This window comes from Platalea leucorodia (assembly GCF_965183815.1).
Source record: "Platalea leucorodia genome assembly, chromosome: 3".
Classification (NCBI taxonomy): domain Eukaryota; kingdom Metazoa; phylum Chordata; class Aves; order Pelecaniformes; family Threskiornithidae; genus Platalea; species Platalea leucorodia.
The window spans coordinates 22,990,439-23,003,326 of NC_138825.1; the positions used below are offsets into that span (position 1 = coordinate 22,990,439).

The 12,888-nt window shown below is 36.2% G+C and overlaps 1 protein-coding gene across 8 annotated transcripts in view; it reads left to right on the plus strand.

The window, feature by feature from the left end:
* Nucleotides 1-12,888, plus strand: part of RAB3GAP2 (RAB3 GTPase activating non-catalytic protein subunit 2) — a 50,060-nt gene that overhangs the window by 29,629 nt on the left and 7,543 nt on the right. For all 8 annotated transcript variants that reach the window (XR_014227706.1, XR_014227707.1, XM_082307168.1 and 5 more), the window contains 11 exons: nucleotides 142-232; nucleotides 2,473-2,600; nucleotides 3,335-3,548; nucleotides 5,021-5,118; nucleotides 5,986-6,091; nucleotides 7,079-7,239; nucleotides 8,738-8,954; nucleotides 9,326-9,499; nucleotides 9,629-9,735; nucleotides 10,778-10,844; nucleotides 11,701-11,771. Coding sequence is in view for 6 of the 8 variants with exons in the window: in XM_082307168.1 (XP_082163294.1) it covers nucleotides 142-232; nucleotides 2,473-2,600; nucleotides 3,335-3,548; nucleotides 5,021-5,118; nucleotides 5,986-6,091; nucleotides 7,079-7,239; nucleotides 8,738-8,954; nucleotides 9,326-9,499; nucleotides 9,629-9,735; nucleotides 10,778-10,844; nucleotides 11,701-11,771 (1,434 nt within the window). In the remaining 2 variants the exon portion in view is untranslated. The remainder of the gene's footprint in view (nucleotides 1-141; nucleotides 233-2,472; nucleotides 2,601-3,334; nucleotides 3,549-5,020; nucleotides 5,119-5,985; nucleotides 6,092-7,078; nucleotides 7,240-8,737; nucleotides 8,955-9,325; nucleotides 9,500-9,628; nucleotides 9,736-10,777; nucleotides 10,845-11,700; nucleotides 11,772-12,888) is intronic.

A 12,888-nucleotide genomic window follows, 5' to 3' on the forward strand; every position in this document is an offset into this window, starting at 1 on the left:
ATCAAATTATCCCATAAGTATATCTGAAGACAAAATACAGATGAAAAATCATTGTCAAAGTTGTGCTTTGTTGGCTTACCATATATGTTTTTTCAGTAAAATTAAGTAAATGTTTAATTCTGTTGAACGTCTGCTTAACAGGCTCTGGAAAGTATATTGACAAGTGAACGTGTGCCACTTTCATCTCTCACAAACATCACTCAGACATTAATGGATAATTTAAAAAAACAGGGTAGGTGGATATTTATTTTGCAAATATGGAAAGGCATTTGCACTTTGTCTGCAGTGCTGTAAGACTATTGTAGAACTAGTCTGTGCCACAAGGAGACCAGTCTTGGTCTGCTTAGTTTTGCTGCTAGATATCACAGGATGTTGCTTCTATATATTTTATTTTTTTTTAATGCAGACTGCAAATAGCTTGCTAGTAAGTATGCTTTGCTATGCTTGCTATGTGCCTAGTAACTTGTGATTATATTGAAAAAGAAAAAAAACAACAACTGGGCTGGGTACTTGCATCTAGTAAAAGCTTCCTTCAGAAAGAAGCTTTCACAGACTTTTGCCTGTAGATGTTTTAGTTTGTTCTCTCATTCCAAGGAAGGCAGTAAGGATGTGGTACTTTGGATCTGTGAATTTTAATGTACTGGAAGCACAGAATCCTTATTACTGAGGATCTGAGCTCTGGCCAGATGCGTCGTATCTTTTCTTGGTAAACTTCACTGAAGTTACATTTCATATGTTTTGCTAGAGATTTCAGAGCCAATGTCAGGAAATGTCATTACCCATTCAAAATCCTGCTGCTGAAATTCTGCAAGATTGTTTCTTTGAAATTATACACGTGGATCTTTCTAAATTGGGAGAACCTTCTTTGTGCTTGAGGTGACCCAGTTTTGGAGCCTGAGCTGAGTATTGGGGGATAGAGTGGAGAAGCATCTGCCTGCCACTTCCTTTGCGTGTGTTGGGACTTCTCAGCAACAGAAGTCTGATTTTTTTTTTTTTTTTTTTTTTTTAATCTCTGGATTCATTTCAGTTTGTTAGAAGATGAGGCTTTAGCAATAGGAGTCAAGAAATCTCTACCACTGTTGTGTGGAAGTCCTGAATAAACCATTTGTCAATTAGAAAGGCTGTGTCACTTGTCCTACCTCTGTGAGAATGTGACAACATGTTATCGTAGTTTCAAAGCCTTGAGAGGAAATCTTTTTCACTTGTGTCAGTGTGGGTGTTTTGGTTTGTGGTTTGTTTTTTTTTTTTTTTTTAACACCATTTTCTTGAAGTAGATAGAGGAGATTGAGAGCTTCAGATGTGCAGTTCTCTACCTAATTTTGGTCTGGCATTCTAAATCACTAGCATTGACCATTTCTATTAGAACTCCTAAAGAAACAAAGAAAAATGGAAACATGCCCTTTTACACTGGAGAGAGACTGACAGAACTGTATACTTACTGAGGTCTGTTTGTTTGAGCGTGTATTTTTCATCATTAATCTCTTATTGTCATACATAACATTATTTCCTTACAGTCACAATAAAGAACAAACTTGGCTGATATTCCAGCCTTCTAATTTCAGAAGAGTAGTGGCATATCCTTCCGCTTGTGCTTAGTAGGTAAAAGATAATGTGAAGCAAATGCTGGGCTCTGTGAATGCTGTGGTTGTGAAGAAAAGGTCAAGTGACTGTGCAGCAAGCTCTGTGTGTTTCTCTTTTGTTTGTAGGATTTTTAATAGCAAAGTATCAAAAGTGTTTACAGGTTTGTAGGGAGAAAATCACATTTAGAAGCTGTTTCAGGTGAAGATGATACATTCAGAGAGATGTTTTATATAGAAGGGTCCTCTTAGGATCTCTGTAAAATGCTTTCTTTTAAAACAAGTAAGTTGGAATAGAGTTTTTTCCCAACATTGTGTTGGTATTAGCTTCCTATATTCTGATTGCTTTAATTGCTACTGAAATTTGAATGTCAATAGATACTTGAAATTTCTGAGACTAAGATTGTTGAAATACAAAAGGCAGTATCTTGCAGAGATGAAATTGAATTCATATCAGTAGATATCAGGCTCTCTTCTGATGCAAAGAATATGCTTAAAATATTGGCATAATGAATAAAAGATTATAGTTTGGTATCTAATTCTTGATAAAAGGAAATATGTTTAAGACTTGGTGTATTTCAATTTTCGTCACTCTCTGGTTTGGCCTTAAACCAGGAAAAGACAATAAATTTGTCTCTGTTCAGTTCCACATTGTCAACTTCCTTCAGTTTAAAAATGAGCCTGATATCTTTCTCTAATCCTTCTCGTAAAAATAATTCTTGTTTTATACCGCCATGAATTAAATATTAGCATTGCAAGCAGCACTGCATCGAAAAATTACACTGAGACACATAAGTCCTCCAGTTCTAATGGCAGAGTTTAATGCAGCTGTGAAGTATGTTTCACTATTCCAGGCTATATATTCAAGTTCAAATGCAGTTTTATTTCTCCTCAGAGCTTGAGTGTGTGGATGAAGGACTACTGCAGTTCTGCGCAAACAAGTTAAAGCTGTTACATCTTTATGAACTAGTTAGCAAACTAAATTCTCAAAGCATACAGAAAGACACTCCGCCCTCAGATACTGTGAGTAAATTCAAAATTCAGTTGTCTTATAGAATCGAGCAATGATTTAAGCATAAATATATGTTTTCAAGGCCTCGGATAAAATTAGTAGATAAGCAAGTTACTTGTTTTTGTGGCCTGGAACTTTTAATGAAGTAATTGTTTTATAATGCCTCCCCCTCACTGCCCTCCCTGTAAAAATGCCTAGTAATTCATCTACCTAATATTCTTTACCAGTCACATAAAGTTGAGACAGAAGTGAAAATAGAACCAGGATCTTCTGATTTTGGTCCTTTATCCAAAGTACATAGCACATTCTTCGTTTATTTTTGGAGGGGTATTTTGGGACCAGTAGAAATTACAAATTCTGATATTTGTTTGTGTAGCATCATAATTTGGCTTGCTTTTGATATAATTTATAAAAATGCTTATACATTTATAAAAGCCATATGGAGTGGTGTTATATGGGCTTGTTTGCTTGATGGGTGATTGTTATACTATGAGCAGGATCTAAGTATGGGAAATGTATCTGCTGAAGTCCTTAAGCATAAAGCTAGACAAGGTCTTCATTTGAGCTATATGAATATCTGATTTTGAGATTATTCAATCATTTTGACCCTTTTAAAAGACAGTTTTAATGTTCAAAAGAAAATATTTTGACTCTTCTGACTTTTGCTTTAGTTTTCACTGTGTTTTGAACAACATTTGTTTGCATTAGTCTTGTGATGTGTGATTTTTTTGGGGCTTTTTTTAAGGACTTGGCTAAACTGCTTCGGCTGGAAGAAAAAGATTTCCATAGGCTCCAGACTTTACTGGAGAACTACAAGAAAGAAAACACCCAAACTGCTGTTCAGTTGGCTGATGAGAAGGATGACGTATTGTCTGTGAAAATGTTCTTAGAGTATTTGGAATATGAAAAGGACATGATTAATGTGAAAAATATGGAAGACGGAGAATATGTGGCTTTAGGTAAGAGTTACTGAACTGTTTGTCAAATTACTTAAAGGCTGATTATAATCTAAGATGGTATAAATATTTTAGCCTTAATTTGTGGGCCTTAACAAGCTGGCTTGCCTTGAAGTAGTACGTGACAGTGCTAGTTCCAGACTCTTACCTTTAGCCATAGGACAAGTCTTTCTACCTAGATGGATGTTAATAAAAGTTAACTACGTCTGTGGATATAATTGCCCTAAAGACGTGTTATCGCTGTTCATTTGTTTATTAACGCCACCAAGTTGGACAGTGGTAACTAGGTACTTTACAGAGCAGCTGTATCCTGCTGTTTCTTTCATGGTCACAGCACCTTAAGAGTTCAGTTAATGACAGGACTGACTTTAGCCTCAGAGATGGGGGAGCTGACCAGAGGCAGCACAGGACCATTAGGTGAGAGAATAAGGACCCCTCATTTGTGGAGTTGAGGAGACTTTGGACAATGTTGATCTGAAATATTATGGATGGGAAGAGTGTCTGTTGGGGTGTGGGATGGGCTTACTGTCTGTAGTCTGCTTTAGTTTGCAAATCTGTTCTGGACTGTCCTTGAGGGGCTCTTGGGAAATAACTAGTGGAAGCAGCTTGAGCTAAATCTGTCTCAAAGGCACTGTCTTTCCAGATGATTTCTTTTCTGGGGAAATTTTGGTGCAAACACAGAATTCTGTGCACAGGTGGTATATGGTGTTCACTTTGTAGCCTCCTGCTTCTTTTGGCTTTAATCGTCAGACTTTGAGAGGAATTGGGATTAAAAAGTTAGGCAAAAGAGCTTAGCTTTCATCTGTATGAAAATCAAAGGCTGTTTCTAAGTAATCTTAGAATTTGCATTTTCTCTACTTTAACACTGTACTTAGTTTTAATAACTGGGGTAGAAGTACTCTTCTCCCCACCCCCTTGAACAGGGATCACCAGTAACTTCTCAGGGTGTTCAGCTGTAAACAAATATAATTGAAACATGCTGAGCAGTTCAGATAGTTTCTTGAAGATCTTGTTTTTCCAATTTTCCTCTGCCTCAAAGGGGATGCTCACACTTTTTGTAGTGCTGGTAAGGTATGAATTATGTAATTGGGTTTTTTAATTGGTTGAAGTACCCCTAGTTTGCTATGTAAGATACAACATGCCGCCACACACTTATGGGTTACTACATGGATAAACTTGTCTGACACTGCAAGCCATTCTTTGAATTGAACAAAATGTGTTATCCGAGCAGTACAATAACCTTTGTTTTGTTATAAATCCATTTTCCATATGACTCCTGTAGCGGTAGGAACACTTATGTCCTTTGTAATGAACCTTCTTCTCCACTAAGGGTAAACCATCAGGGTATCCTGGGTGTAACTTAGTCCTTTGTATCACACTCGGTAGGACCTGATCAATAGATGATCTCATACAAGTGTAAGGGGAGAGGCTGTGGCTTTAGATGCCATTCATAATGTCAACTAATTTTTCTTCAGGCAGCTTTTTCTTCTGGAAGTGTTTGTGTGGGGAGAGTTCCGCAGAGGAAATGTGTCATGCGTTGGAATCGGCAGGTTTTATCCCTCAAATCTTGTTGGTAAGATATTTATTATGTACTTTAAAACTTTGGTTTAGTGTTTTGAAAACAAAACATTGCAAGGAAAAATTCTGAATGTTGACCTTTGGATTAATGCTGTATTCAGGCTGTGTTCAAATACCCCCACATTCAGTTCTTTAGCTGCTGATATTTATATTTCCCATTTAAGAGATGTCAAAGAAAAAAACAAAACAAACCAAACCAAGAAAATCTTCTAGTAGAAAATGTGGGTATTCTAGTGGGAATGTCTAGAGTATGGATTTAAGACTACAAGAAGACTTGCTGAAGACTTCTTCTACAAAGAAGCAAAAATTGTGTTAATTTCAGGTACTGATACATTTGTTATGATTCCTTTTTGCAAGCAAGCAAGGAAGTTTAAAAAGATTAAAAGTAAATTTGTCAGAATCACTAGTAGTGTTCAGAGAATCATCTTTATCTTTCATCTGCCTGTAATTTTAGTCTTTTGCTGCTTTTCTTCCATCTACTACATAACGATGGAAATACCTATTTCAGTATTACTTGCCTATGTTAAGATTTTCAGCTGTAATATTAGTAACTACTAAGGTTTACCAAGTTGAGATTGCTAACATACTGATATTAGCTGGCTGTGCCTTCAAAAGAGGGTGTTTTCTAAGCTGTCTTTCTAAATGAAAGATACAGATTGTATTGTTTCATTTCAAAGTCTGTCATAGGGTACCTTATGCAATATATTTTTAACTCTCTATGTTACTATAATAAGGGTTTATGGATATAACATTTCTGCTCCATGACACAAAATTTGTTCAAGAAACGTTTCCATTAGGTATATTGCAATATTAGAGTTTCATTCTATTGCTTTAATTCCATATTCTCTTTTTTTTTTTACAGTCACTCCTTCTCAATTTATGGCTTTCCAAGGAAAAAGATATTCTAGAGAAACCAGGTTCCGTCAGTTGCCTTCACACTATGCTGTCACTTCTGAGCAAAATGAAAGGTGAAATGTGCATTTGGAACACTTAAACACAACTGATATTAATTATTATTAGAAACTTGCTACTCTGACTGGCTTATATTATCACTTAGGATATCCCCCCCCCCCCCCCCATTATGTAACAGAGCTAAATGCTGCATGTTGATGAACTAACTATAAAATACCATCAAAATCTGAAGAGTGTCACAGTTAAAGGCCTTCTGCATGTCCTGCAGTTTCACTCTCCACTAAGTTGACGCGACTCCTGTTTGGCACCAGAAGGTGTCTGTCCAGCTCCCCTTCCTCCCTTTTTTGGGTGTATAGTCCTGCCCCTCTCCCTTAACTCATTGAGACACCGTTATTCTGGCAGCATTTGTGTATTGAACATCTCTGTAACTTGAAGGGTACTCTATAACGTCAACTTGCCATTATTTGGAGTAAGTTGTGTACTGAATAAATACTGATTCTCCTGCCTCACACAGAGCTACTATGGATATGTCTGTGCCAGGTTCCCTTATGTCTAGTTTCACCATGGGGCACCATTACCAGCTTGAAACTGGAAGCATAAATAAGCTACTGCTGCTGTCTGGATAAATTAATTCTGCTGGGCACAAGGTAGCCTGAAGAGAGCCAGCTTGAGTGCATTGAATATGTGTGGCATCTTGAAATCACAAAAGAAGCTGTCTGCATTGTGACGTGCCATTTTGTAATATTCTTTAGATCTAGTAAGCATGCAGCAGGTTTTACTACCTAGTGATTTAGATCTATTGCCTGTTTCCTACAAATGAAACTTGGAGAATGAGTAATTCACGTTCTGCTCTTTGTTTTAAATTTGGTTTATAATCTAGAAATTGTATGCTACATATCTAGAAAAAGATAATGTAGAGTAATTGGAAATTGCTCCTAATATAAGCTGTATTAATAAGTGATGCTTTCGGGGTTGGTTGCTGCTTTACTAGTGTTAACACCCAATGGCCCAAGCCGAGTTTCCTGCTCTCCCCTTCTCTGCAGTTGCTATAGATGAGTCATGGGACACTCAGTCGGTTTCCCCCTGGTGGCAGCAAATGCGTACGGCTTGTGTTCAGTCTGAAAATAATGCAGCTGCCTTGTTGTCGGCTCACGTTGGACATGCTGTAACTGCGCAGATAATTGACAGTGTGACAGAGAAAAAGGTAAGGCATCTTGGACCTCCCTTTTTTATTTTTATTTACTGTATCAGTTCCATGCAAACTGCTGTCTTTGTAATGGAATAACATCCTCAGGATTAATTTGTTGTCATTCTAACGTGGGCACAGGCATGCCATCCTGCAAGCCTGAAAATTTGTATTTGAATTTGAAGAATATTATGCGGAGGTGAATGAATGATATATCAGAATTGTTTGCTGAACATATTTAAATATGCGATGGGAACTGTACAGTGAGTTTTTCTCCTAACAGCAAATGATGTTGACAAACTCAAAGCCTATGCAGTCTCCACATAAATTTGAGAAGTTCACTGAACTTTGGATGGTAAACCTGTTTTAATGCAGTTTTTTTTATTCTTTTTTTAATATAATGGTGAATTTTCTTAGCCCTTATGTTACTCTGCTTTACTGCTAAAGGTGATGGGTGGTTGGTTTTTTTGTCAATAAGTATCTTTTCACAAAGTTGTGATTAACACTGTGAAACTCGACATGGCACTGCTGTTCAAAATGGAAAAAGTTATTACATTCCTAAATAGCACTAGGCATGTTTGTATTCTACTACCTGCCTTAACAGATTAGATGGGGTTTAGGTGGTGTTCAGTCTTGTAAATAGACTGCCTTATAAATTATAACTAGATTACTGGGAAGCATTTTAGTATTTTTGCCCTTTCACCGTAACTATTGCAATTCCATATATTAAAATTGTTAGCATTGCCCAAATAGGAATGTTGGTATGTTGCAACATATTATGCTTTACCCATATGCTCTCTCCTTTGTCACCTTCTCTTCTGCTCTTAAAAGAATAAAGCAACAGCTTTGTTTCCCTCAAAACCTCCCTTTATCTCTTGCCCCCCCCTCCTTTTTTTTTTTCCCCACTGTGCTTTGGCTTAAAGCCTAAAACTGTTAATGGCTAGGCTTCTGAGAACTCCAGAGCTTGCTGTCTTGGTGCACAAAGCTAAAAATCAGCTCTGCACCCTACTGGAAAGATTCTTGGGCTTCCTGGTGAAACATTTTCTGATAAACATGAGAATTATGAAAATAATGCACAGAACTGTGATGTGGTGTGATCCAGTGTTTCTGGGTGCACGAGATGTATTTTTTTAATATGGTAGGAAATTGAAATGTAGGTGGATTAATCATATATTGGGGAATGTGTATATAGTGGAGGACTTAGAGTTAAGTCTTTTTGAAGGGATTCTGTCCCACTTTTCAACTAAATATGACTTTAAAATGGGACTATAAGATGACCTTTCAGGTCCTGTCATTTCCTTGCGTTTTTGTTTAAGAATCTATGCATCTTGTGAGCAGTGTGGGTTATTAATTGATGTTTGCGTAATAGTTTATGTACATATCTTGAACTAAATTATTCCTTAAAATGCAGTAGCTCTTAGGATATAGCTTTCCATTTTAATACTATGCATTTTTTAAAAACACAACTGTGCTACTTTAAGTGAACAGACCTAAAACAGTTCATATGTTCTGTTAGTTTTCCCAAATAATTGTAGGTTCAGACACAGAATCCTGGGAAGCACTCTCCCTTGATACTGAATATTGGAAACTTTTGCTGAAACAGCTAGAGGATTGTCTGATACTTCAAACACTACTGTATAGCAAAGTGAGCAAAAGGACAAAAAGAGTTTCATTGCTTCAGACTGAGCCTTTGGGCAGGCTTTCTGTAAAGAAATTGCTTGAAGCTGGAAAAGGTACGTTTTCTCTCTCAGAAAGATGGTTGATTGCCTTTTTAATAGACATCTGAGCCATCCTTACCTTAATTTATGATATGCACTGCACTGGAAATTGTTCTGCTGGTTACTTTTCGTATTTTAAAAACCAATGCAAACCATGTAGAAGAGTGTTTTAAAATTGTAAAAGAGTATTACTGTAAAGACTACATTGTAAATCTCTAATCATTTGATTAGGAAGTTTTCTAATTGGCAAAGTTATCCTTACATAATTAATGGTATTAGTTAAAACTCCTGTCTCACCTCTCGTCCTTTGATTATGAACCATAAATCTTCTGGGATACATTGACTATACCTCTTTTTTTTTTTTTTTTTTTTTTTTTATGTCCTAGGAGGTATTGCTGATACTGTAGCAAAGTGGGTTTTTAAGCAAGGCTTCAGTCCTCTCGTACTGAATTTGACCCAACAGAAAAACAATACGGATAGTACCGAAGAATCTGTAGAAATGCATACTAGTATCTTTCTTGAGGAACCAGAAGCAGATGCAGGCTTGGAAACAATCCTAGGTAAGAAAATAACATGACTTTTTCAAATCCTAAATGTCTGCAGAGATGTTTTATTTGCTACTGTTGTGAAGTAGCAGGAATCATAGTGGGAAGAGGTCTGTCTTATAACTTCAGATTTTCTTTTTCTAGAGCTGCTGCAACTAGCATATCAGCAATTTCCGTGTAGTCTTGAAGTGGATGTACTCCATGCACATTGCTGTTGGGAATATGTAGTGCAGTGGAATAAGGACCCAGAGGTAAAAGAACTTCATTTGCGGGGAGTAATGATTAAGACCAACTCAATAGAAGCAGTTTCACAAGTTTATAATAGTTCATAAAAACTTCTGTTAAGAAGACTGACTTTGAAAGCATACTAGTTACAATTTTTCTGTGATAAGTGGCAAGAACAAATTGAATTGCGAAAATGAATGCAGGTCCTGAGGCTGAATGGCACCTCGCAAAGACAGGACTGTATGCTTCTAAGCTATCAGATTCTTAAAACTGGAAGTGTGGAAACTGGATTCAAATAACCAGCATGAAGAAGGGTTTTGACTGTATTTTGTGCAAGTACAAAACAGTTTAAGTACTGCAAAATAGTGATGAACCTTTCCTCTGTTCTAGATATGATAAAACAGATCACAGAATACTAAATTTGTTAGACTAGAATCCATTCCATTTAAAGAGCAAAGAGAGATTTCTTGAATATTCTTAGATTCCCTGGCCACTGCTGGGAATTGTCATAGGAGAAAGAAAAAAAGAAGTCCTTTTTTCCACTGCTTTCCTAGAGCTTCCCTAATGTTGGAAAATGTTGCCCTAAGTTCAGATGATATTAAAATTGAAATTAGCACTCCTTAGATCTGTGCAACATTACACCTTGCTATAGAACAGAAGGTGCCTTTGAGATTGTTAAAAACTTACTCCATCATAATGGCGTTCAGTAAAAATTAATCTTTCTAGCACAAATGGATTTTGTATTTGAAAAACAACTGTCGTCAGTGGAGGTACCTTTCAGCAAAGAGTATGTTAGCAGTACCTGTGCTACAAGAAAGCCCTGAAAATAGTGCTGGAATCACAATGTGTTTCACGATTACTGAAACATACTTTGCCACGTGCATGGATGCTTGTCAGATAGTAGCGGAGAAGATTTCAGTATCAGAATAACTTGCAAGTTTTATAACTGTCAAAAAATAGTAGCTTTAAAATAATCTACCCGGGCCCTTTAAGAATAAATAATTTACATTTAAAACAAGTTTTGAATAATGTAATAACTTGTTCTTTTACTTTTTTGTTTTACATAAGGAAGCATGTTTTCTCATTAGGTCTATAGATCATCTAAGATGCATCATTAATGCCCACGTTCAGCATGGTAAGTATGAAGGTATTAAAAACGTTGAAATTGTAAAACAACAGAATAAATGACTGTTTGTCAACTAGTATAAATGTATACAGTTCATAGCAGTGATGGCCATTTTGTCTTAAAAAAAAAAAAAAAAAAAAACCACCAAAAAAACAAAAACAAAAAAACAAAACACAAAAAAACCCCAAACAAAAAGCCCAAACACCTCCCCCCCTCCAAAAACCAAACCCCCAAACTTTCTGCTGACATTCAAGCTTTTGTTTTTCATGTTGAAACTGAATTTCCATCAGAACCCTGAAACTAAGTTGGTTAGGTAAAGTTAATGTGTTTAACTGAAAAAATTCTAAAATAAAATTGCTCTGAAACTAATTTTTTTTTTTTAACTTTTATTTAAATTGTGGTACATGCTTATTGCAGTCAATTACTTTTCATGCATTTAATGCACTTCTTGATACTCTGTTGTACTGAATGCGATGACAGTTGTCATTTTTGTAGACTATTTATGTATGCAAATAAGGTGCACTCTATGCCTGAAGCACTAGTCTTAAACCTTCTGGCTTACCACCAAAGTTTCTGTGTACCTACAATGTTCAACTGAGTCTGCATAATATAATAATTTTAACGAATGATTCATTTCACTTCTGAATGTATTTGATCACCAAGGTAGTCTCCTCCTGAGAAATCTGAACTCTAAAGTCTGAGTATAAAGCAGTGAGGATAACTCACAATTCCTTCTTGTTGCACTCACCATCTTTTTTTTAATTGTGCCCCCCGTTAAAGGAACTTTGGCCCATGGCTTCTCATGCCATACTTGTAAGATCTCTTTTCTGTTCACTCGGAGTTTATAAGTTTGCGATTATTCTAGGTATTGCTCTGATGATGTGGAATACCTTCATAGTAAAAAGGCTTTCTTCTGCTACGTATCTAATGGACAAGGTGAGTGCAGTATTCTGACAGTATTTTTGAGGCTGAATTTTTATTATTAACTGAAAAGTTAAACTAGTATTTTTAAACCATTGTTTTGGTTTTTAAAGTATGTTTGGAATATTGTTGATTTAAGCATCAAAAAAATCCCTGCTTATTTGGATTATTATCCAAATTATTATTATATTATTGGATTATGCTAACTTTTGGCATTGATGAAGGAATGCATATTTTAAAATATCAAATCCATGGAATAATCAACTATAGGCAGCTTTAAGTAATAGCCGATCAGCACTGGCTGATGTGTTCTGAAGACTTATGTGCAGCGTTAGCTTGTAATTGCTAAATAAAAAGTATTTGTGAAACAGTTTGAAATGATATGTGTGTGCGTATATAAAATTTTAAGTTAGAAAATGATAAATAACTTAAAGTGTTTTCTCTGTGCCTGTTTCCTGGTAAGTTATTGCCATGAAACTTCCAGGTTCCCACAAGCAGCAGCTTTTCCTAATGTTGTGGTCCAAGTTTTGCATCTATGAGCTCTTATTCTGCAAAATGCAGAACATCTTGAGGATGTTGAGCATTTTTAACCATCGCTACCATTGTAAATCAGCTTCTGTTCTAGTATACAGCTTGTTTGCTATGAGTTTTAGCAGTCTTTTGTCCCTGCTAAGCTTCAATTTTTTCATGCTTATAAATATGCAGTGGATCTGTTTACTGGAAGACAATTCTGTTTAGGACTGGAAGACAGTTTAGGAGGAGTACTGCCAGTAAGTGATAGATCTGTTTAAATTGTGTAAGGGGAATCTGCCTGTTGGTTTGCCAGATGTAGAGCAGCAGCTAAGTGTTTTTAAGCATGAAAGTCCAGATGCAAAGAGAGAAGTGTTGATGGCATTTAAAAAAAAAAAAAAAAAAAAAAACAAACACCCCCAACCAACATGAAACCCACAACAATTTGCTGTATCGTCGTCTTTTTTCCTCCTCCTTTGCTCCTTTCATTTTCTGCTTTTGCTTTTTGTTCAGCTCTGTAAGAACTGGAGAATATCATCTTCCTCATGCCTTTCAGGAAATAGGCTCAGTTGTGTACAGTTGTAGTAGGTGTTTGTTCTGCAAAAACTCCTTTCCAGTTTTT